The following is a 22,979-nucleotide window of genomic DNA, read 5'->3' as shown; positions in this document are numbered from 1 at the left end:
GTGTACCCAAGCCGCACAGAGCGCAACTGTTTGCACGTGTGTTACCACTCCACTATGCTTCCCTGTCATGGCTTTCACTCCATCAGTACAGATGCCCACACATTTTGTCCACAAAAGTCCATGTGACGTTACAAAGCTATCTAAGACATTAAAAATGTCCTCCCCCACTGCCTTCCAACGGTCTGCAGAAAAGTAGATCTTCTATAATTGAACCTTTGTGAATGTACCAGACATATACCAGCAGTTGAGCTAAACGAGCTGCATCAGTTGATTCATCAGTCTGCAAAGCGTAGAATTCGCTAGCTTCTATGCAAAGCAATAGTTTTTTTAAAACATCTTCTGCCATATCAGCGATGCGGTGTGAAACAATCTTGTCTGACAGTGGCATCCTCTGTATTGTTTTTTTGGCCTTTTCCCCAACCATTACACCAGCTATACTGGCAGCCAAAAGTTTGGAATAATGTACAGATTTTGCTGTTTCGGAAGGAAATTGGTACTTTAATTCACCAAAGTGGCATTCAACTGATCACAAAGTATAGTCAGGACATTACTGATGTAAAAAACAGCACCATCACTATTTGAAAAAAGTCATTTCTGATCAAATCTAGACAGGCCGCATTTCCAGCAGCCATCACTCCAACACCTTATCCTTGAGGAATCATGTTAAAATGCTAATCTGTTGCTAGAAAATCACTTGCCATTATATCAAACACAGTTGAAAGCTTTTTGGTTCGTTAAATGAAGCCTAACATTGTGTTTGTTTTTGAGTTGTCACAGTATGCAATAGACTGGCATGTCTTAAGGTCAATATTAGGTCAAAAATGTCCAAAAAGAAACAGCTTTCTCTAGAAAATTGTCAGTCAATCGTTGTTTTGAGGAATGAAGGCTATACAATGCTTGAAATTGCCAAAAAACTGAAGATTTCATACAAAGGTGTACACTGCTGTAAGGTGTGTGAGAAGTGCCCGACAAGACAGCCACATCTATGGCAAGTGCTACAGGAAGCATGGGGTGAAATATAATCTGAGTATCTGGAGAAACTTACAGCTAGAATGCCAAGGATCTGCAAAGCTGTCATGGCTGCACATTGAGGATTTTTTGACGAGCGCTCTTTGAAGTAGTTTAAGTAGTTCTACAATACAGTAGTTTAATTTTTTTACAAATTGTAATAGTAATTTTTCACATTATTAATGTCCTGACTATACATTGTGATCAGTTGAATGCCACTTTGGTGAATAAAAGTACCAATTTCTTTCCATAAGAGCAAACTCTGCATTTTTCCAATCTTTTGGCCGCCAGTGTATATCAGCTGCAGCAGGAAGAATGAAGTCCTCCACAATAGTATGGTGTTCGCCACTCTGTAACTCACCATCTAGGATGCTTCCAGACCCTTCCTGTTTAGGTTTTCTGACGCTGTTATAAGGGCCTTACTACTCCTGAGTTGTCTTAAATGTCTTTCAAAAAACTCTTGAAATGTATTTTTCAAAGTAGCATGCTTTGTTTCTAAATGCCTAAATGAGAGTACTTTTGTACATATAACACACTGTGGCTGGGGATTTTCTTCACTACCAAAGTATGTAAAGCCCAAATAAATATATTTCTCATCATATCTGCACCTCTTTGATGGTCTTTCTGCGAATTGCTGGTTAAGATGAGGTGGCGTTTTAACTTCGGATACATCGCTTTCGGTATCAGTGTGAACTGGTCTAGTAGCAGTGGGTGCACTCAAGCTTACTACTGATGCGCTGTTAGAGGGACCTGGGGTACTGCTGTCAGAGGACTGTGGATCTGCGGCGCTGCTGGGAGTATAGGTTCGAGTTCTCTGTAGCCACTTATCCATTTTAATCTAACTAGCTATTACTTTGCTTCGTAACCTAGCCGTGTGCTGGCGATAAATGACATGCGGTAAGATGCGCACTTACGCATGATGCTTGAGTGGATGCAGTTTTGGTCGTTGTGTGTCTGTGTGTTTTTATGTTATGTTACAGTTCCTTTCTACCATTAAAGTTTATGTTGACTGCTCAGCCAGTTTCCGCCTCCTCCTTGCCCATCTTTCGGACTCATTGCTTTGGTGCCGAAACCCAAGAAAAGGAAGGGGGGCAAGCTGTCCGGGAGAAATCGCCGCTGCCATCCACCAGGGGGTGGAGGAGCCGTTGCCGTCTGCCAGGGGATGGAGGACCCACTGCCATCCGCCGGGTGGCGGAGGAACCACTGCCATCCACCAGGGGATGGTGGAGCTGCTGCCGGCCGCCAGGAGGCAGAGTAGCGGCTGAGGACCTGAAGAAGTGTGTTTTCTTTTCTTTTCTCTCTCTCTCTCCTCTTTCTCTCTCTGTCTCTCCCGCTTGTTCTTTCTCGCTCTCCTCTCCCTCTCATCATCTCTCTCAGATTCTCAGGAGGCAGGGAGGACCATCGGGTGGCGGAATGTCCGGAAGGGCAGCGTCTCCCCTCCAGAGATGGGTTGGGGGGGTGGAGTAAGCCAGCTTGGATGGTGCCTGAATCGGGCGGTTTAGGAGTGTGACGAGGAGGAGGGCGTGACTGGGTTGTGAAGGTGCACGCCCGGCGCTGAGTTGCCTAATCAGCGGGAGAGAGATAAAGGAAGAGCCAGGGACGCCAGAGAGAGAGAAACACATGTGGCCGCTGTGTGTGTGTGTGTGTCTGTGTGTTTTATGTTGTGTTTCAGTTCCTTTGAACCGTTAAAGTTTACGTTGACTGCTCAGCCGGTTTCCGCCTCCTCCTTGCCCATTTTTGAATTTGTTTATGAATACTTCATATATTGAAAAAGGTGTTCCCAAATATCCATAACAGTGTAGTTCTGAGTAATAATTAAAGAAAATACAAATACACAGTTTTAGCTTTTCTCTGACAGTGTAATGTAATTTTGTACAAGAATGTAATGGGTAAGTTTTGTCTGTGATTTGGAGATTGTTTCACCCTCTTCAGTGGGTTGCAGCAGTCACAGTGGGTATGTGTGGTTTAGCAGTAGAAACATACAGTACAAGCACAAGGTAAGAGGAGGCAGAGAGATCAGTCGAAGTCTATGAGATGTCCTCACTTATATAATGAAACAATATAACTTATACAGGCATATTCTCAATTATATAGTGAAACAATTTGTGTGTGTGTGTGTGAGCAGGTTTGGGTGAATTACGAGAAAAACATTTTAAGTTACAAACTGGTAATTACAAGGGTATTATGCTATAAATGTGTTTTATGAGGACATTTCTAGTGTCCCCATAATTGAAATCGCTTAAAAAAACATACTAAACGATGTTTTTTTGAAAATGTAAAAATGCAAAAGATTTGTTGTGAGGGTTAGGTTTAGGGGTAGGGTTAGGGGATAGAATCTATAGTTCATACAGTATAAAAATCATTATGTCTGTGGAGAGTCCTCATAAGGATAGCCGCACCAGCATGTGTGTGTGTTTGCGCGTGCGTGTGTGAGAGAGAGTGTGTGTGTGTGTACAGGTTTGGCTATACTTGTGTGTCACATTTTTGAAAATGTCCTCACTAATATAGTGAAACTAGTAGAAAACCCACTAGTGAGGATATTTTATGTGGTCCTTGTTAAAAATTAGCAATCCACACATTGGAACACATGAAATCAACAGTTCATTTGTATAAGACTGTAAATCCATCTCTGTCCATGCATTTCTCTCTCATCTCTCCATGCAATGTAGACACTGTTTAATATGCACATGCACTCAAACGGGAGAGAGTATTGTTCCCACAGTAAAAAAAGCGCAGTTTCTCTCATTATTTCACGTTTCGAGATGAAGCGCTGAATAAAACCTAATAAACTTTGTCAAACCCCAGTTATACATGTGGCTGGAAATCTGAGCTGCTCAGTATCCAAAATGCAAGTAGGCCTGTACATTTAGGTAATGTTTTTCAAAATGTAAACATTAATTCGACATGCTAATGGCGTTTGATATGAATAGAAGCAAAATCACTACGGTTATTATTTATTTTCAGAGCTGTTTAGCTGCAGGGTGAAGATGACTATTTAAAACGGTCTACTTCATATATTTCTCGTTGGATTGTACAGATACTTTGTTTCTGTGCTTTGTGTATCAGTCATTGTTGGTCTCGTTTGGGTTTCAAGTTTATATCCACACTCTTAATTTATAGATTAAGCCTAATATCTACCTACTGTACACATCACAACCGATTTAGTAGCATGGTCTCCTCTCTCAGGGATTCATATGTTTATAACATTCAGCCATTAATCAGATCTTTAACTCAGTGACTAAATCTTTGATCCTGCTTGTGAAAACTACACAGAGTTTAAAAGTTGACAGCAAGACTAAACGGGAGACGGAAAACCCATCATTTGCTCCACAGAACGCTTCACTTAAAAACATACGTAAATGGCTGGATGGCTGAGGTTAATATGATGAATTTATGAATTTATATCTGTAAAGCGCTGATAGGGGGTTACATAAGGCATAAATCATATCTTGCAAATTATAAATGTGATACAATTTGGGGGGAAATTGGCTTCAGACACATTTTGGTAAAAACAGCTATTTTTCATTTTTGTGTTAGGGCCAGTGAAAATTTTGGAAGGATCAGGAAAAATCAGAACCACTGGCCCGACTGGACCAGTAGAAACAATCCTTAGTGTTGAGCCCTGCCTGACCAATTAGAGACAACGATGTGCCTGCACATTTTAGGATTCACGCAATATGTTCGTATGGATTAAATTTAAAATACAATGTTGTGGTTTTGTTTTTTACAAATTTGCGATTGTGATTTCTGTGCCATTTTTAGAATGAAAGGCTAAATGTTTGGGCATGGAAATTAGCTTTCAAGTCATGGAAAAGTCATGGAAATTCACTGGTTGAAAAGAGTGGGAACCCTGAGTGAAACAATATAACTTATACAGGTATATTCTCAATTATATAGTGAAATAATATGTGGGTGCGCGTGCGTGCGTGCACACTACTGTTCAGAGCAAACTTATTAACAAAGAAACCCCTCTGCCGGCCTCTCCCTCTCTTTATTTAAGGTGAGACCAGACCTTGTTCTTTTGAGAGGTTCTTGTTTTGACACGCTCAGCAACATTCTGAGTTGCCCTTTTGCTAAAGTTTGTTAGGAAATGCTTACACTGCAGAAAAAAAGTGCAGCCAGCTTCTTATGAGACACATACATTATTCACACAATTCTCTGCTTTTTCACCCAAAAGAACAAAAACACTTCTAAGTTATATTTAACTTGCATTACGTTTCATTTTTTCAAACAATGTCCATCCATAGTTTACAGATAAAGTTATCCCAAAAAGTATAACAATGGAAACAAAATATTTCTAGATTTGAAAACAAAATGTTGCTGTAAACAAATATTTTGACAATCAACTACAGAACTGAGGTTGTGGGGAATACCCATTAGCCCTAACACTTGAGTAATTTAAACATGCTTGTTAGGTCAAAAGGAACTTATGTGGACATTTAGTTAGTTGTTATTAAGAAGTTATAGAGATTTTAGCTATTTTTAATATTATTGTTGTTGTTTTACTGTAAATAGCTGTTTCGTGTAAAGTCACAATTAGGGTGATTAGTGTAAATTAAGCAGAAACAGTGATATAAATGATAATTTGAAACAACTTGCTATTATTTGATAAATCATATTCATGTGACAGTTTTTAAATAAAGTTGAATGAGCGGATACATTTGTGTATATCTAACAAAGGTTTTCTTGTTGTGCTTACATAAAACACACACACATATGTACAGTATATCACATTTGGATACAACAACAAAAGTAATTTTAAGGGTCAATTCAGGTACAAATTTCTAGTTAAAGGGATAGTTGACTCTCCCATCATGTATTCACCCTTTTGTTTTTCCAAACCAGAATTACAGCCTCGGCAATTTATTAACTGGGTAGACAATTAAAGATGCAATGAAAGTGAATGGTGACAAGGACCAACATTCTACCTATCATCTCCTTTTGTGTAACAAGGAAAAAGGAAAGTCATACAGGTTTAAAACGCTTGGCGAAGTCACATCGTAAAAAATCGACAGCAGAACTCACGGCTTTGTTTAATAGAGAAAGTAAGAGCATTTCCACACTCACAAAGTGACGAGAATTTGCAGGATTGGGACTAAACAGCTGTGTGGCCACAAGAAAGCCACTTGTTAGTGAGGCTAATCAGAAAAAAACGACTTAAATTTTACTTGGGAGCATAAAGATTGGACTGTGGAGCAATGGAAAAAGGTCATGTGGTCTGATGAGTCCAGATTTACCCTATTCCAAAGCGATGGGCACGTCAGTGTAAGAAGGGAAGCACATGAAGCGATGCACCCTACATGCATAGTGCCCACTGTACAAGACTCTGGAGGCAGTGTTATATCTGGGGTTGCTTCACTTGGTCAGGTCTAAGCTCAACAACGTTATGCAGTAATAAAATGAAGTCAGCTGACCACCTGAATGTATTGAATGATCAGGTTATCCCATCAATGGATTTTTTCTTCCCTGATGGCACAGGCATATTCCAGGACGACAATGCCAAGATTCATCGGGCTCAAATTGTGAGAGAGTGGTTCAGGGAGCATGAGGAGTCATTTTCTCACATGAATTGGCCACCACAGAGTCCTGACCTTAATCCCATTGAAAGTCTTTGGGATGTGCTGGAGAAGACTTTACGGAGTGGTTCGACACTCCCGTCATCAATACAAGATCTCAGCCAAAAATGAATGCAACTCTGGATGGAAATAAATGTTGTAGCATTGCATAAGGTTGTCGAAACAATGCCATGACGAATGTGCACCGTAATCAAAGCTAAAGGCAATCCAACAAAATATTAGAGTATGCAACAGTTTTTTTTGGCCAGGCAGTGTATATGCAATATTTAACCAAAAAAAAAAAAAGATTTGTTTGCAGCTAATGATATTGAGTAGGTTATTTAACATATCAAAGTAAATTAACAAACATAGATTAATTCTCTCTTTTTTTTTTTTTTTTTTTTTTTTTCAATCACAATCCCACTGATTCATTTTTCCCAGTGTAAATTATGACTTTCATTTTTGGAGTGATTTTCCTTTGAGAACTGCTTGTTTTCCCTATTTATAGTGGGCTCACCCTGCAAAAATATTACAATCATTTTATCAAGATAACTGACCATCCTAAATAGAAGTATGGTGTACAAGCATATCATTGCTTAATGTTTTTCCTGTAATCAAGTTGAAGGTACTGGAGATCTGTCATCTGTGACCTCAGTGTGCTCATTTGTTCCTGTGTTCTTCTTTAATTGGCCAGATCCCTTTGAAAGATGTACAGGCACTCTTACAGCTGAGATTACACAGAACAGAAGCGAGAGAGAGAGTGTGTGAGAGAGAGAGAGAGAGAGAGAGAGAGAGAGAGAGAGAGACCTGCAGCAGCAGTATCCTGTTACCAAAGCTGATGATTCATCATAGAACTGCAGACTGATGTTATCTAACATCTCAATCAGATACTGCTCTCTCTCGCTCTCGCTCTCTCTCTCCCACTGATCTGTAAACAGAATCCCCTCTTTCACAGTGTAGCTGATGTGTACTTCTGACTTCCTGTTGGGCTCCTCAACCATATGTAAACTGAATCCTCTCTACCCACATGTGTCGGTCTGTCTTTCTGTCTGTCTGTGAGCACTGGGTCGCTTTACTTGTAGATTGAACAACATTTCAGAGTCCTTTGGGTCCTCTCTGAATAAGAGTGGTCTGTATAGTGCCAGTGAAAGTAGGTCATGAAAGAATGATTAAGTTTTCTTTCCTATGTGGGATTCACTTTAAACCAGTGCTGCTTTACCAACCTCAATAATGATACCTCAGAGTTCACATCTTAACTCAGTTCCAGTTTAATCTCTGGGTTATAAGTAGGCCTACACGTAAATGCTCCTGCACAATTACGCAGAAAGCTTCACAGAATTTCAGCTGAATTTCAATGCGTGTCAATGACAAGTTTCTACATATTTGGGGACCCATTGATTGTTTGTTTATTAAATATTTAGGCTAGTGTGTAGTACTCTCAGCTCTGTTGTACTGTTTTTCACATATTTTCCCCCATGATCAGTAGAGGTTGACTGATAGTGAATTCTGCTGATACGATAACAAGAAGAATGTCTTAGTCTTTCCTTCCTGTGACAGGCACAGAAAAAAAGAGGCTACAGTCCAAAATGAATAAAATCCCAGATGTAGTTAATCGTGTAACCAAAATCCCAATAATAACCATAAAACCAAACATTTCGTTTGTGCTAAGAGTGGGTGATAAACCAGTTGCAATGTTGCCAGATCTCTCAAGAGAAACAAGTGACCTGGTCTGGAAAAACATGCTCAAAATAAGCGACTTGCCTCACTATAATAAGCGATTCCATTTTTTACCATGTGGGGGAATTATCAGCATAGAAATCGTGACAAGCATGGTATACCGAAACCTATATAAAACAATGTCTTTTCAGTAAATGCATTCTTAATATTTAATATATGCCCAAAAATATTTCAGATATACATACAGTCACATACAATGAATAGCCTTAATCTCTCTACGTGGGCGCGTTTGGACTAAATGTCACCATATGCTGTTTGAATTATTGGGTGGATCTCTTAGTCACTTTTTCTCAGGTCTCTTAGTATCATACTTCGTTGTATTTAAAGGGATAGTTCACCCAAAAATGTAAATTCTCTCATCGTTTGCTCACCCTTATGCCATCCCAGATGTGTATGACTTACTTTCTGCAGAACATAAATTATGATTTTTAGAAGAATATCTCAGCTCTGTAGGTCCATACAATGCAAGTGAATGGGTGCCAAAATGTTGACGCTCCAAAAAGCACATAAAGGCAACATAAAAATATTCCATATGACTCCAGTGTTTTAATCCATGTCTTCTGAAGTGATATGATACGTGTGGGTGAGAAACAGATCAATATTTAAGTCATTATTTTGCTTGAAATTCTTCTCCCTGCCCAGTAGGGGGCAGTATGCATGAAGACTGTGAATCACCAAAAACACAAGAAGAAGAATGTGAAATTGATCTGTTTCTCACCCACACCCATCATATCACTTCAGAAAACATTGATTTAACCACTGGAATCTTATGGATTACTTTTATGCTGACTTGTGTAACTTTTAGAGCTTCAAAATGTTGGCACCCATTCACTTGCATTGTATGGACCAAAAGAGCATTTGTGTTCAGCAGATGAAAGAAAGTCATACACATCTGGGATAGCATAAGGGTGAGTAAATGATGAGAGTATTTTCATTTTTAAGTGAACTATTCCTTTAAATCTATGTAGCAGAATTGCGCAAATTTTCCCATAGAGTCAGGGCAGAAAACCTGTAAAATTGCACAGATTCTTTAAGGGCGAAATATCAGATTTATCGGGCTAGGGCGATCAATCGGCTAATATTTGGCCATTTTGAGAGTATCATATCGACCCATAACCATCACTGCTTGGATGAACTGTTAATATCCTCTTGTGTCAGTTCCAGAATCTACTGACAGCCATGTCTATAGATAACATTTCTGTTTTCTTTTTTTTTTTACAGAATTAAACAGAACCATATCTATTGATGACTCGGTGTGAGTAATATGTTTTCATAACTGAGCTCTTTTTAGTGACATAATAATGTGTACAGGGGTGGGTTGTTTGCAGTGCATGGGCTTGTTTCCGTATGTGTGTGTGTGTTTGTGTAGGGATTAGCTGCCTCGCTTCACTTCTCCAGTATGCTCACTAACTGAGTCTGACAGTCACCTCATCACCTGACTCCTCGTGCTCTACTCTGATTGGTTGGCCCCCATCAGCCTCCATGTGGCAGTGAGCTTAGCAATGCCAAGGGGGCGGGGCCATGTGGCCATGAGGATAAACATAGCAGAGCTGGACCGGCAGTATTAAACTCCAGCTTTTATTGGCTGGGTTCCGCAGGACCGTTGGAGCCAGAGTTCCTCATCTGCTCTTCCTCGCTCAGACCCCAAGAGACCCTGCAAGGGCAAAGGAACATGTTGACCCAACCAAATACATGTGTAATTCTGACATTTCACATCAGCTCTGACCTCGTTTTGACACCGGGAAATTCTAGGAGCGCTGCGGATGAAGCAATATGTTTTAAAAAGATATTTCCGTATTTGAACTACAAGTAAACAAATTATATGGCATTTGGTGTATTTGGACACCACAAACCTTTGGCACGCATAATGTCTAGAGCATAAGGATATTCTTTGTGCAGAGCTTTTTTTGGCAGATTATCGAAATTAATCTAAGACTGCAAAACTTTTTTTTTTTCAGTTTAAAAGCAAGTTTTAACACAACTGAAATCTCTAATACAGTTCAGTTCTAGATAAAACTACTGTGATAAGTTCAGTTCAGATGCTCTGATGAGCCTGTGATGGAGCTGTCCATTCAGCACCACTTTGACATGATCTGATTGGCCAGTGCTACAACAGGGGCTTACTCTGACTGGCCGATTTCCACTAGTGATCAGCATCTTGCTGAAAATTTATTGGGTGCATTATGTTCATAAATTATATGATAATAAAACAGTAGAAAAGGAAATTATATGACCAACTATGGGTTTTAATTGACGTGTTTTATGTTATGCTTGTCTGTGTGTATTAGTTATTTTTGTAGATTAACATAGTAGTCTTGTTCTCTAGACTGGTAGTCATTTTTAAAGAGATAACCTGAGGCCTCATGAGTGACAACAACCAGTGCGACTAAGTTATGAGAAAGTAGAAATGTATTTAGACATGCATGTGTGTATGTGTTTTGGGGGACAGTAATTTGTACTGTATAAGGCCAATGAAATCTGAATGTGAGTGAGAAAATACATTTACTCAGTGAAAACACACTGTGCACACACATTCTGACACATTTTGTGGACGTTTTGGTAACTTGTGTGTCCATGGGATCAGAGAAATGCTGCTATATTGTACAGGTGTCAAGATATTTGATTGATCTGGGTGATATATTTATCATACTGTATGTGTTTCTTGAAGCTTACCGTTTGTGTAGCATATTGAAGCTCATATTTAAATATAACAAGGCACCATACAATATATTGCTCATATCCACTCACACACACACACACACACACAAACTTTAGTAGTATTCACCTATATTAAAGGATTAGAGGACCAGCTGTCGAGAGCTCCATAGTCCCACACACACACAAATGCTCTACCACAGACTGCAGCGGCAGTGAGCTCTAGACAAGAATCTCTTTGAGTCAGAAAGGAAGCAGACTGCGAAGAGCCGAGGGGAGGGGCTTAAGGGAACTGAGCATGCTCAATGCACACCAGATTGTGACAGCAGCTCATGCCCTTTTCTGCAGGAAGAGAGAACGAGAGAGGGGCTGCTGCATTTGAGAGATGTGCACATGAGCTGCTGCTGTTCACATACACATAGGATGTGGAAGTATGGCTCGTCCGGCACTTCCGAGGACAGAAAGCTGAATAAATAGTCGAGGCCAGTCGCCTGTTCATGGGATCAACAGAACCGACCCAGATTAACAGATCTGCTCCGGGAAAGGCTGCCTGTGAATTGGGAAGATGAAACTATGGGATCAGGACAACCCGTACTGCACTAATGAAAGGCTTCAAGCTCGCCTGGTAAGATTTCTTCTGTGACAGACAGACGACGGGTATTACATCTTCCTGTCTGAAACTGCCAACTGGACACTCATGGGTCTAATACTTGACTAAAACCATCTCCTCTCCTCTGCCTTTTAATTTTTCCTTTCTTTTCTTTGCTTTCCTAATGTCTGTACTCTTTCATTACCTCTTAATTTTACTTTTTCCTTTCTTTCCTTCACTGTCCTATTGTCTCTCCTCTTATATTTCCTCTTCCTTTTCCTTTCCTCTTCCTTTTTTCTTTTTCTTTTCCTTGCCTCTTTCTTTTCCTTTTTCCTTTTCTTTTAATTTCATTTTCCTTTCATTTCCTCTGCTGTCCTATTGTCTTTGCTCTTCCATTATCTTTTCCTTTTTCCTTTACTTTCCTCTTCTTTTTCCCTGTTAATTTTCCTTTTTCCTTTTCTTTCCTTCCTTTCCTTTGCTGTCCTGTTGTCTCTCCTCTTACATTTCCTCTTCCTTTTTCCCTTTCCTCTTCTTTTTTCCTTTCCTTTAATTTCCTTTGCTGCCATGTTGTCTCTGCTCTCCCATTTCCTGTCCTCTTCATTTTCTCTTTCTTTTTCCTTTCCTTTGCCTCTTCCTTTCCTTTTTCATTTCCTTTACTGTCCTGTTGTCTCTGCTCTTCCATTACCTTTTCCTTTCCTCTTTGTTTTCCATCTTCATTTTCTTTTTTCCTTTTCTGTCTTTCCTTCCTTTCTTTCCTTTGCTGTCCTGTTGTCTCTCCTCTTAAATCTCCTATTAATTTTCTCTTTTCCTTTCCTCTTCCTTTTCCTTACATTTCCTCTTTCTTTCCTTTCCTTGTTCTTTTCCTCTTTCCTTTCCCTTCATTTTCTCTGTTGTCTCTCCTCTTCCTTATCCTTTCCCTTTTCGTCTTCCTTTCCCTTCTCTCCGTTCCGCAGTGCTATTTTTTGTTTGGGTGTTTCCTCCTGCTGGTTTTCAGATATTTTTAGTGAAAAGTTTCAGTGTAACTCAGGAAGCAAGAAATTTGGTGTCCTATCCAGCTTCATCCCTTCATCCTAAATACCTATATTGTGTGGTATGGTAAAAACGCTCTGTCTCTCTGTCACTGTATGAGAACTGTGGTGACATATTAGTGTCCACTTGTTTTCAAAAACGAAGTACAGCATCGACTTTGTCTTGTGATTGTAAATGTTGTGGCTTCATCAGGTGAGCATGGGCACACAGGTTTAAACCACAGCTAAGGCAGAGATGGCTGATTTTAATGTTGTCTTTTGTTGACTTTTTTTAAATGATTATGTAATGTTGGCCTTTTAGATGGCAGACTGAGTCTTCCCTGCTGCATAGTGGAAGATTATTTTAGTGGCACTGAGTTCAGGTCAGGGGACTTATGCAGATTAGTCTTTAGAGTGAGGGGGACAGTGCAGTTTTCTTGCATTAATTTCATATTCTTTTGGAGTCTCTCGTACTGATCCAAAGTTCTGTTTTTCCTTTTCCTTTGCTCATATACTTTGTGTTGATAAACATGCCAAGTGCGAAGTTTGTGTTGAAATCTTGCCTTGAAAATATGTTCCAGTGATCAGCAGTTGATAAAGCTTGTGTTTATGAAGATCTGGGTGTTAGGATATTGTATCTGGCAGAGTTGAAGTCTTGTTCTTGAGGCCTCTCAAGACTACATAAACATGACCTTGGACTGAGTCTAGGTCACATTACTGTGTCTTGCTCTGTGTCTCAAAACTGAAAGGGACAGTTCACCCAAAAATTTAAATTCTGTCATCATTTACTCACCATCTTGTTGTTCCAAACATGTACTGTATATCTTTCTTCTGTGGTGCACATAACAAATAAGATGTTAGATAGAATAACAGCCTCATTCACAATTCACTTTCATTGTATGGAAAAAAAAAAAAGATGTAATGAAAGTAAATGGTGACTGAGGCTAACATGTTGATGGTGATGTTAGAGTCTGGCTGCTATGTATTGCTGCTTCTGTACCATGATATTTGCATGATACTCTGAAGGAAAAAAAGGTAATATCAGTGCTTTTCTTTTTTTTTTTTTTTTGCCAATGTTTTGTTACCGTAGCTTATGGACAACTGCTGATTAGCTGCTCTGCAGTAACGTTGTGGACAGTCTCAGCATCCGCATGTTGCTGTGCCCTCCGGTGGGACACTCGTCCCTGGCGCTGGAAAATGAGCACTGCAGAGTGTGTCCTTGGATCTGTGTGTTTACTGCAGTGAAAGGGTGTAAACACAAGAGGCACATTTACTCATTTTTACACAGTAGGTGTTATTCTGAATATAGAATATATTGTACTGTATTTACTATTTTTTTTTTATTTCCATGTGGTTACTTTTGTCAGTTTTATGCTCTCTCTTTACATCTCAGTCTCTCTCCAGATTAATCCTGGCCTGGTTTAAGATATCTAAATAACAGATTGTCTTTGTCCTACTTTAGCTCTTAGCATTCCACACATCCACAGTATACATAATAGTTACTTCGTATTGCATATGTGGTCACATGACCATCCCCCTCTCTAGTAGTAATATATAAGCTACAGATGCTGTGTTTCTGTAGCTCAGTTAAAAATGCATTGTGTTAGCAATGCCAGGATCATGGGTTCGTAAATGTAAATATATAGGGTTGTAATTTAATTTCTCTATTCAATGGTTTCCAGGACAAAGGTTGTTTTATAAGACATTTTTTTTTCTATTATTATAACTTTTACAGATTTGCAATAGTCAGTGGACAGGAATGTTTAAGAGATCTTTAGAGTATTATCAAAGTCCCTTTCAAGGCAAGTCAGTCCACTCAGCCGTCATCTCTAGAGCACCCCAGGTATCTATTTTCTATGGATATAAGTGGCATAAAAGTGCAGCTCCTATTTACTTGAGTGATGAAAGATCGAAATCTCCAAAACAATTGGCCAAGATTACGATTAAAGGACATATTTCAAATCAGCAGTAAAACCTGATAACAGTGGTATCATAAATTGTGGTTCTTTAGCTCAGATCATGCTAAAACCGCTATTTTTCAGGCATGTCCAGCTAATGCACATGCACATTCTCGAGATGATAGACAGGCAATGTCTGTATCTAAAAGGTGATTGGCTCTTTTACCTGTAAGGTGGTACATCCTTTTCTACATGCACCATATTGGGCGTTCCAGTTTCTCCCATTCATTTTTATACGAGTGCTCCGTATTGGGCTTAATAATCCTGGTATATGTATAACCTTTGAAACATGGAATGCTGGACTTTTGATTTGAGGAACCCAGAGGAACTCTGCACTAATGCTTCTTGTTAGAGTGATATTGTGAGCTCTCAATACAGATGGACACTGTGGCCAGTACTTTGTTTTATTGCAAATGATCAGAGCATGTTTTGATTTGATAAACAGCTTATATTCTTGTCAACTTCAAGGGAGATAGGCAATAGAGATTTGATAATTCCATGCCACACATATAAGTGTGTGAATTCTTCTCTGATTGTGGTCATTATTGATGTTATTGAAGGACAGATGTGTATTTTAGGCCTATTTAGACCTCTTTTTCACATTTCTTACTGGCCGATGCCCACATTTCTTTCTGTTTTTTTGAATACACCAAACTTCATCATCAATAAATAAACATAAAACTAAATAAAACTTGAACAATGCAAACCAAATTACAACTTATTCCCATCAGAAAATCACCAGTGTTTAATTGTGACAATAAACAGGAAGGAGGTCCACTATTGGATGGTGAGAAAGCTTTGACCAGTCCTCATCGAGAAACAGACACGAGTTGTCTGTTTACCTCTGTGGGCCAGTGACTATAGAGGGAAGGATTATTGACATGTGTAAAGTTCTTTTGTCCCCAGATGACATTAAATTACAAAAAAGTAGAAATTCAGAAAGGGAATAAAAAAGTGTCAAATTATCCCAAAAGTTTGTATATTCATGCTTATTTCTCTGTTGATTTGTTGCAGTAGCACAGACTCAGGTACAGGCTTTTCCATGTATTCTGCGAGTGAGACAGTTGAAAAACAGATTATAGGACTATTTAAAGCAGAGTTGTGCTCTCTGCTCTCACTCTTTCGCTGATGCTCTCTGGTCTTTTCAGTCTGGATCAGACTGATATCCATGCTTTGATTTTATTTTGTCTCAATTTCTTTCTTTCTTTTTTTTTTTTTTAATTATGTGGGGTTTTTTTTAGACATTATATTCCTGTCCTGCACTTTAAATGGAACAGTCATGACAGATTTTTATAGTTTAGAAATTTCTGAGAAATTGAGATTGTGAATCCTTTAATTATTCTGTAATTTTGACTCCCAGTACAATCCGATCTTTAATTGATCTCTTTGAAACTATTGGACCCTGATCTAATTCGACTCTCTCTCATCCGATTTGATTCTGATCGGACCCTGTTCTGATCAGATTTTTATCTGATCTGATTTAATGTTGATCTGATCTGACTTTAATCTGAACCTGATCTGATTTATCAAATCGTACCCTGATATGTTTTAAATGTAATCTGATCTGACTCCAATGTAATCTTATCTGATTTAATGTGTATATGATCTGACTTTAATAGGGCTGGGAATTGCCACAGACCTCCCAATTGGATATTACAACAATATTTACTTGCAGATTCGATATGTTTTGCGATTTTTAAAGTATTGCGATTCTGTAATTGTGATTTGATCAGGGCCGTTGCCAGAACATACAGAGTGGGGTGGGCATTTCGTTTTCACATTGGGCACACGTTTTTATGATCTGAGACACAGCTATTGACCAAAACAATGTCCACACCACAATACAAGCCAACCCAGTCAGTAGTTCTCAAAATAGACCAAGTTTTATAATAAAACATCTCATAACACCTAAACACCATACAAACAAAATAGTCCAGCCTACAACCATAGTGATAAATTAATAGACTTGCCTACTTGCATTTTTGTAACATATAAGCCTATACACTTAGTAAACATGCATAACAACCCCCCGTAAAAAACATTAAACACCAATAAAAACAACACTAATTACAACACCACTATTGTTAGTATTCGCGATAGCACACCCACCTGCTGCTCTGTCAATCATGATGTCTGTGTCTCGTTAGGCCCATTCCCTCCTCCTACCGCCTCACTCTCCACTCTGATTCGCACTCGGTTGACGTTGGTCAAAGTCGATGATGGCTCTTTAAACCACTTTCTTATCCATGCTGCTACTACTCAGAATCACAGCACCTCCAAAATTTAATATTGAGACTGCAGCGCGCACTGGAATCATGTGTTATTTAAGATTACGACTGCTGTTGTTGATTATGCTTGGGGACTATCCATTGGCTGTTGTATTCGAATAATTAATGAGGTAGGTCTGTGCAAGGCACCACCCCCCAATGCCCGCCCTTGGCGATGGGCCTGGATTTGATGTTTCGATATGTTTAGCTCTGTGAACTCTTTTTTTCTCAGAAAGAAATGTCTATTGAAGAAATGTTGTGTCTGAAATGACAATTGTTTCACTCTGAAATACAGAATTTGCAGGAAAAGGTAGGGATGTGCAAAACTACCAATTTAAAACTACCAATTGACCATATGGTGCATTGTCTGAGCTATTAGCTATTAGTGTTAAGGATGTATAAATAGGCTGCATTATGTCCATGTTAAGGCCTCGATATACTTCCGGAGAAATTCTTCTAGTTTCTTTGTTCAGAGGTAAAAAGAAGTTCTAAACAGCCGAGCAACGGTGTACTGGTTGCGAACATTCAGAAACCCTCCACACCGCTGTGGGACGACATTTAGAGGTACATTTAAATATAAGGGATGCTCAGTAAAACCTTAACTTATGTGACATTAAAATGTGTTATCAATGACTTTATGCCTCATTCTTTGAGTAAAATTCATGAGGTCAGTAAAAGAAGTTGTTTTAACCACTCAGTGATTAATGACGCTAATGCGCTACCATGTTGTATGGGGCCATAATATGCGCCGATTACACTCTGTCATTGTGATTTATGATGACACTTATACTATTGCAAAGATGAGTGTATAAAAGTGTTAATGTGCAGAATAGAGGCATATCTTACTTTAGACAGATGTGTGAATGGCTTTCGCTACAGACTGCACGAGTGAATGGGCACTTGAGAGTATTACGAGAGTAGACTTGATTCATTTGTAGACTAATTAAACAAAAAAATTGCATGAATGGTCTTGGAAAATGTCTCTAAGTGAACGATCATACAGATGTAAGTATATTTCCACCAGCTCTCTAATAATTCTACACGCCGATGTGTTCATGTTGACTGATTTTAACTGACTGAACAATGTTAACAAAATTAGACCTCAAGGTAGGTGGAGCTCTAGGTCACACTTACCAATGACGTGGACCAAAGGCAGTACGAAGGTGTTTAGCAGCTGGTCAGAAGTTTTCCTAAATGTTTGCCCCAGCGAAACGAATGCAAATACACCTTATTTTTGGCCAGATTTTGTTTTAAATGACGTCAAACCCATTCATTCTTCGATTTCATAGGAAGTATACCGAGGCCTTTACCCAATCAGATATTATTCATAGGGACATATGGATGTTAAGCACAGCCCTTTAACAGGGAAAATAATGTATATTCAACAAATAAATAGGCTAAATAACTATAACCTCTTATCCAACAAAACTGTTAAAGTAAGAAACACTGAAAGCTCAAATACAGAGCGTCACAAAACCGCTTATGTGCATTCCGGACGCAGATTGAAGCAGTTCAATGCACTTTTGTGCATCCTGGACATAGTAACCAGAGTGTTTGAAGTCACATTGGCAATCGGCTCCGAATTCAGAATTGCACAGCTGTTAGATTATAAGTATTGTGGGGGTGCAACATGTAGTTCACGGCTTCCAACAGATTTATAAGCCTTTTTACTGCTCATCTATTAAGTGTCAGATAAAATCTGCAGAATAACTACTGACAAACACTGTCCACAACAACTCACAAATAAACCAGTGGATTATGCATAATAACAGGAACATTACAACAGAGGATTTTGACGTCCGACAGTAAACAAGTGGCGCTATGATGGCTGTAGCAGTGGTGCATTAAAAGACTAAATGCAAAGAATTAGAGACAAAACTGCTCAGAGAGAAAACCTGTTAATGTGAAACTCCACACTCATATAGCTTCCTGTATTTACCTATCAATCATTGTATTTTTATTAAAAATCTATTTTTCATCAGGGAGACCATTTTAAAATCATTTGTCTCAAGAATCGCGAGTTGTAGCAAAATACATTTTTCCCCCCACTCTTAGAACCTGATCTGATTTATCTAATCATGCCCAGATCTGAGTCTGAACGGACTCAAGTTTGAACTGACCTATCTGATCTGATTTTGATCTGATCTCACCGGATCCTCATCTGATTAGACTGTGATTGGACTCAGATCTGATCTGACTGATTGAATTTGGCACTGCTCTGATTGGACCCTGGTATAATTAGATCCTGATCTGAACAGACTCTGATCTGATTGGACTGTGTTATATCACATGCTCATGATCAAACCAGGACGAGGGCTGCCTCTCCCTCTTTTAAAGCACAACATCTAACTATTCAATCTGTCCCCTTGGCAGTAAAATCAGCAGTTTTAAATGAACTCATGTGCTTCAGAAAACAACATTTAGCTCTACTAACTTACTTTTGCTCTATAGTGCATTTGCATTTACATTAGTTTTTGGGAAAGCAATTCTGTACTTATATTGTTTAGTGATTATTACTTCAGCTAGTAGCTAAGGAAACAAAATAAATACTAAGACAACATTTTTAAAAGTGTGCTTAAATGTATTAGCACACTAACAAGAACATAATGCTACAGTATTTCTGGAATTGAAATTAAAGTTACAGCACAGGTGTCCATTTAATACATACATACATATACAGGTAAATGCCATAGCGGGTACTCGCTTATTGTTTGCGTTCCTACAAAGAAGACCTGAATGTACTAAAACTGAATGCACTGCATTTTGGTAGGAAGAACATTTAGAGGCAAATTTCAGCAAATTCACATTAACTGCAAGATTTTGAATGGTGCTTGCTCATGCGAAACTCGCCATCACAATGCTAGGGTTTTCTGGGTGTTGCCAGGGTGTTGCTAAGCAATTGCTAATCTGAGTGTTTTTCGACGCATTGCTATGAGGTTGCCAGGGTGTTTGTAGTTGGTTGCGAGGATGCTCTGGATAGTTGCCAGGTAAAGAGCCCACCTCAAATTCACCAATATCTTTATCTCTAACTATGGTTTGGGTCCCTCCTTCAATTTAAGTCTTAAGGATATTTTGCCTGTTTTATCGTCCGCCAGATGAAAATCGTTCATCCGATAACTTAGAAAAGTAATAGCACAACAAGCCACACGATTGGAGGTATCATGCAACAGCGAGTTACTCTAAGTATGATGTCCCAGACGGAATCTGTGGCCCCTTTTTTTTTGTGTGTGTGCATTTTCTGCACTGATTTTTAGGGAAAATCTGCAGAATTCTGCGGAAGGGGTTTAAGCAAAATGTACTAAATGGACCTGAAAGTACTACACTCTTATTGGTAGCTAAAATAATAATGAAATTTGCCAAAACATTTAATAAACAAACATGTACGAGATGGGGAATGCATAGAACTTTTATGAATGACAGATGTCACGATTCTGCGGAAATCTGCACGCACAGATTCCGTCTGGGCCTGGGTATGAGCCATAATAATTGTTATGCTTGCCTTAGCAATTAACACAATTGTTTTAGTCCATCATTTCTCAACTGGTTTTGTTTTAGGACTCCAACACAGTACAACATTTTTTTATCATTCAGAATGAACAACAAAAACATCCTTAAAATTAAACACTGACATTTATTAATATTGCAATGCACTGCATAGGCCCAACAAAATGTAAAATTAATAACATAACATACAGTAATTACAACAGAAGATATGTAACATAGCCTGTGCACATCAGTGAGGGCACTTATGGATATGGTTTCATTTTACTGTGTGTGTCAAAGTTTTATTATTTGCATTTTATTTTAATTTATATTATTTTTTTTATTTAATTAATGTTCATTTAGCATTACTTTTCCTTGCTGTCAGTGACCCTATTAGAACAGGCCCACCAAGAACACGATAGCTCGACAGCCCAGTAACAATACAGTACTGTTCTAAATTATACAGTCAGTCCAAAATATATTTGTAAAAAATATGTGTATAATGGCCTATTTAATAGGTATGTGCATGACAGGAGTAGACAGCAAAGAGCAGATAGAGTGAGAGGCAGAGAGAGAGAGAGAGAGAGAGAGAGAGAGAAAGGGGAGGGGTGTGGTTGGATGGGGGGAGGGGTGCAGAGTGAGAGACTGGCTTGTTGACATTCCAGCTACTGACGTGAGGAGCTTCATTCAAGAAATCCATGAACCAAGCCACCACACTGCACCACGCAGCAGCCGATTATCACGCCAACAGCTCACCGCCTCCTGCACTCCCTGACCCCTAAAAACAGAGAGAGCTAGCGAAGAAAACACAGACCAAAACAGAGAAGGCATACAGAAAAGGACAGCTAAAGAGAAATAGCAAGCTTGAGTGAGAGAACAGAAGGGATGCTGGATTCAGATATGGTAGCTCCACCTCCTCTCCTCTCCTCTCCTCCTCACATCACCCCATCCTCGCACCACAGCTGCACTGAATGAATGAAGCAGAGCCAAACGAATGCTTTCGTGCAGCCCCTCATGGCCACCAGGTTTGTCTGCATGTCATTTTTGCATTAAAATCATGAAGGGAAGTCATTTTTTGCATTTGCATGATTGAAAGTCACAGTTGACATATGCATTAGCTACAATTGCCAACATTTGAGTTCTCACCAGTGCTTCCATCATCATGTAATTGTTCATGCAATTGCTTCTTTTATTTTTCAAGTAAATAAATACATATTTTATCCATTTCCAAGCATATAATCATAAATATTTAGGATGGTATCGGAGATGCATCAGGAAGCATTTGATCATAGCAGTGCATCATGTTTGCTGCATGCATGGCGAGCATTTTGCATCACATGGGAGTGTTTTCACCCTTTTAATGAGTATGAAGATAATGTGAATTGCTGCAGTTTTCTTTGCGTGACTTAGACAAGTGTGAAAAGCATCTCTCACTTGCCTCTTGTGACTGGTGGTTTAAGAAAATTTTCGTACTGTGTGTTGATGATTTTGTCTCAGTATATAGTGTGAAAAACTGCAGAAGTCTTAACACACACATACTAAATACGCCACTGTGGCCTGTCATTAGGACTCTTGTGAGCTTTAAGCACTGAGATGACAGATGGATGTGAGAAGAGCTGTTTGACCACCCACAGCACAAGCTACCATAAACATTGGTCATCCTATTTTCTCAAAAAGTTTTGATAAAGACATTTTATCACTTCATGGTTGTTTAAAGAGAGATAACTTTATGTAACGAGACACGATTTAAAGGAAAAGTTCACCCAAAAATGAAAATGATGTCATTATTTACATACTGTTATATTTACATTAATAGAATTTACATTATATTACATTATTTACTTGACCCTGATGTCATTCCAAACTTGTGTGCTGTTACTTTTTTATTTTACTTTCTTTTTTTTTTCTTTTTTTTTTTTTACACTAAAGGAGAATTTTTGAATAATTTTAAATTCCACTTATCCATACAATGACACTTCAAAGTGATCACGAAGCTCCAAAATATCACCATAAACTAGTCCATATGAGTCATCTGTAGTCATATGGTAGCTTTGTGTGAGAAAGAGAACAAAATTTAGGCCGTTATACACTGATAACGTTTCCTTTTGCTGAAGCTTTGAAATCTCTTTCGAGTTCACGTTCAGATAAAAAAAAAAAGATTTCACATCATTGATGCCATTAGTTCTCAAATACTGTATTTTACAGAATATAATTTGCGTGTTTTTTTTTTGTTTGTTTTTTTTGGTCATCCAAAAGGACCTATAGTCCGAAGTGACATATTTATATACCTATACGTAATTGATGTCGGCTGGTCAGACATACTGCGCACCAAAACAGGATTTCAAATGAGATTTCAGAGCTGTAGCAGTGTCCTAAATTTTGGTCTGTTTGTCACACAGAGCTATTGTATGGCTTCAGAAGACTTGGAATATAGTGCGCGAGTCACATTGACTACTTTTATGGTCATTTTATGTTGTTGTTGTTGTTGTTTTGTCTGTTTAATGCTTTAAAGAAGTGGTCAATATGAACTGTCATTGTATGGACTTGAGATGGGCATTTTCAAGTAATCGATTGCTTGTAAATTCAAAGGCACATTTAAAATAACATGTATGACACATACGTGACATTTATATTTTGTTTTATTCACTAACGTTACCAAGAATGGTTTTAAAATAAGATAACTTCAACAAACTATGCTTTTTTTTTTTTTTTTTTTTTTT

General features: G+C 38.6%; 1 protein-coding gene across 4 annotated transcripts in view; it reads left to right on the top strand.

Annotated features, from left to right (window-relative positions):
* LOC127432220 (protein Aster-B-like) overlaps positions 1-22,979 on the top strand; it is a 67,969-nt gene that overhangs the window by 13,768 nt on the left and 31,222 nt on the right. For 3 of the 4 annotated variants that reach the window (XM_051683111.1, XM_051683109.1, XM_051683108.1), the window contains exon 1: positions 21,259-21,284. The exons of the other annotated variant lie outside the window; for it this stretch is intronic. In XM_051683111.1, the coding sequence (XP_051539071.1) occupies positions 21,274-21,284 (11 nt within the window). In that variant the 5' untranslated portion in view covers positions 21,259-21,273. Of the gene's footprint in view, positions 1-21,258; positions 21,285-22,979 lie in introns of those variants that run through there. 4 annotated transcript variants of the gene reach the window in all.

This window comes from Myxocyprinus asiaticus, chromosome 42 (genome assembly GCF_019703515.2).
Source record: "Myxocyprinus asiaticus isolate MX2 ecotype Aquarium Trade chromosome 42, UBuf_Myxa_2, whole genome shotgun sequence".
Classification (NCBI taxonomy): domain Eukaryota; kingdom Metazoa; phylum Chordata; class Actinopteri; order Cypriniformes; family Catostomidae; genus Myxocyprinus; species Myxocyprinus asiaticus.
The sequence above is the reverse complement of the archived record's forward strand: the minus strand, read 5'-3'. Positions and strand labels throughout refer to the sequence as shown.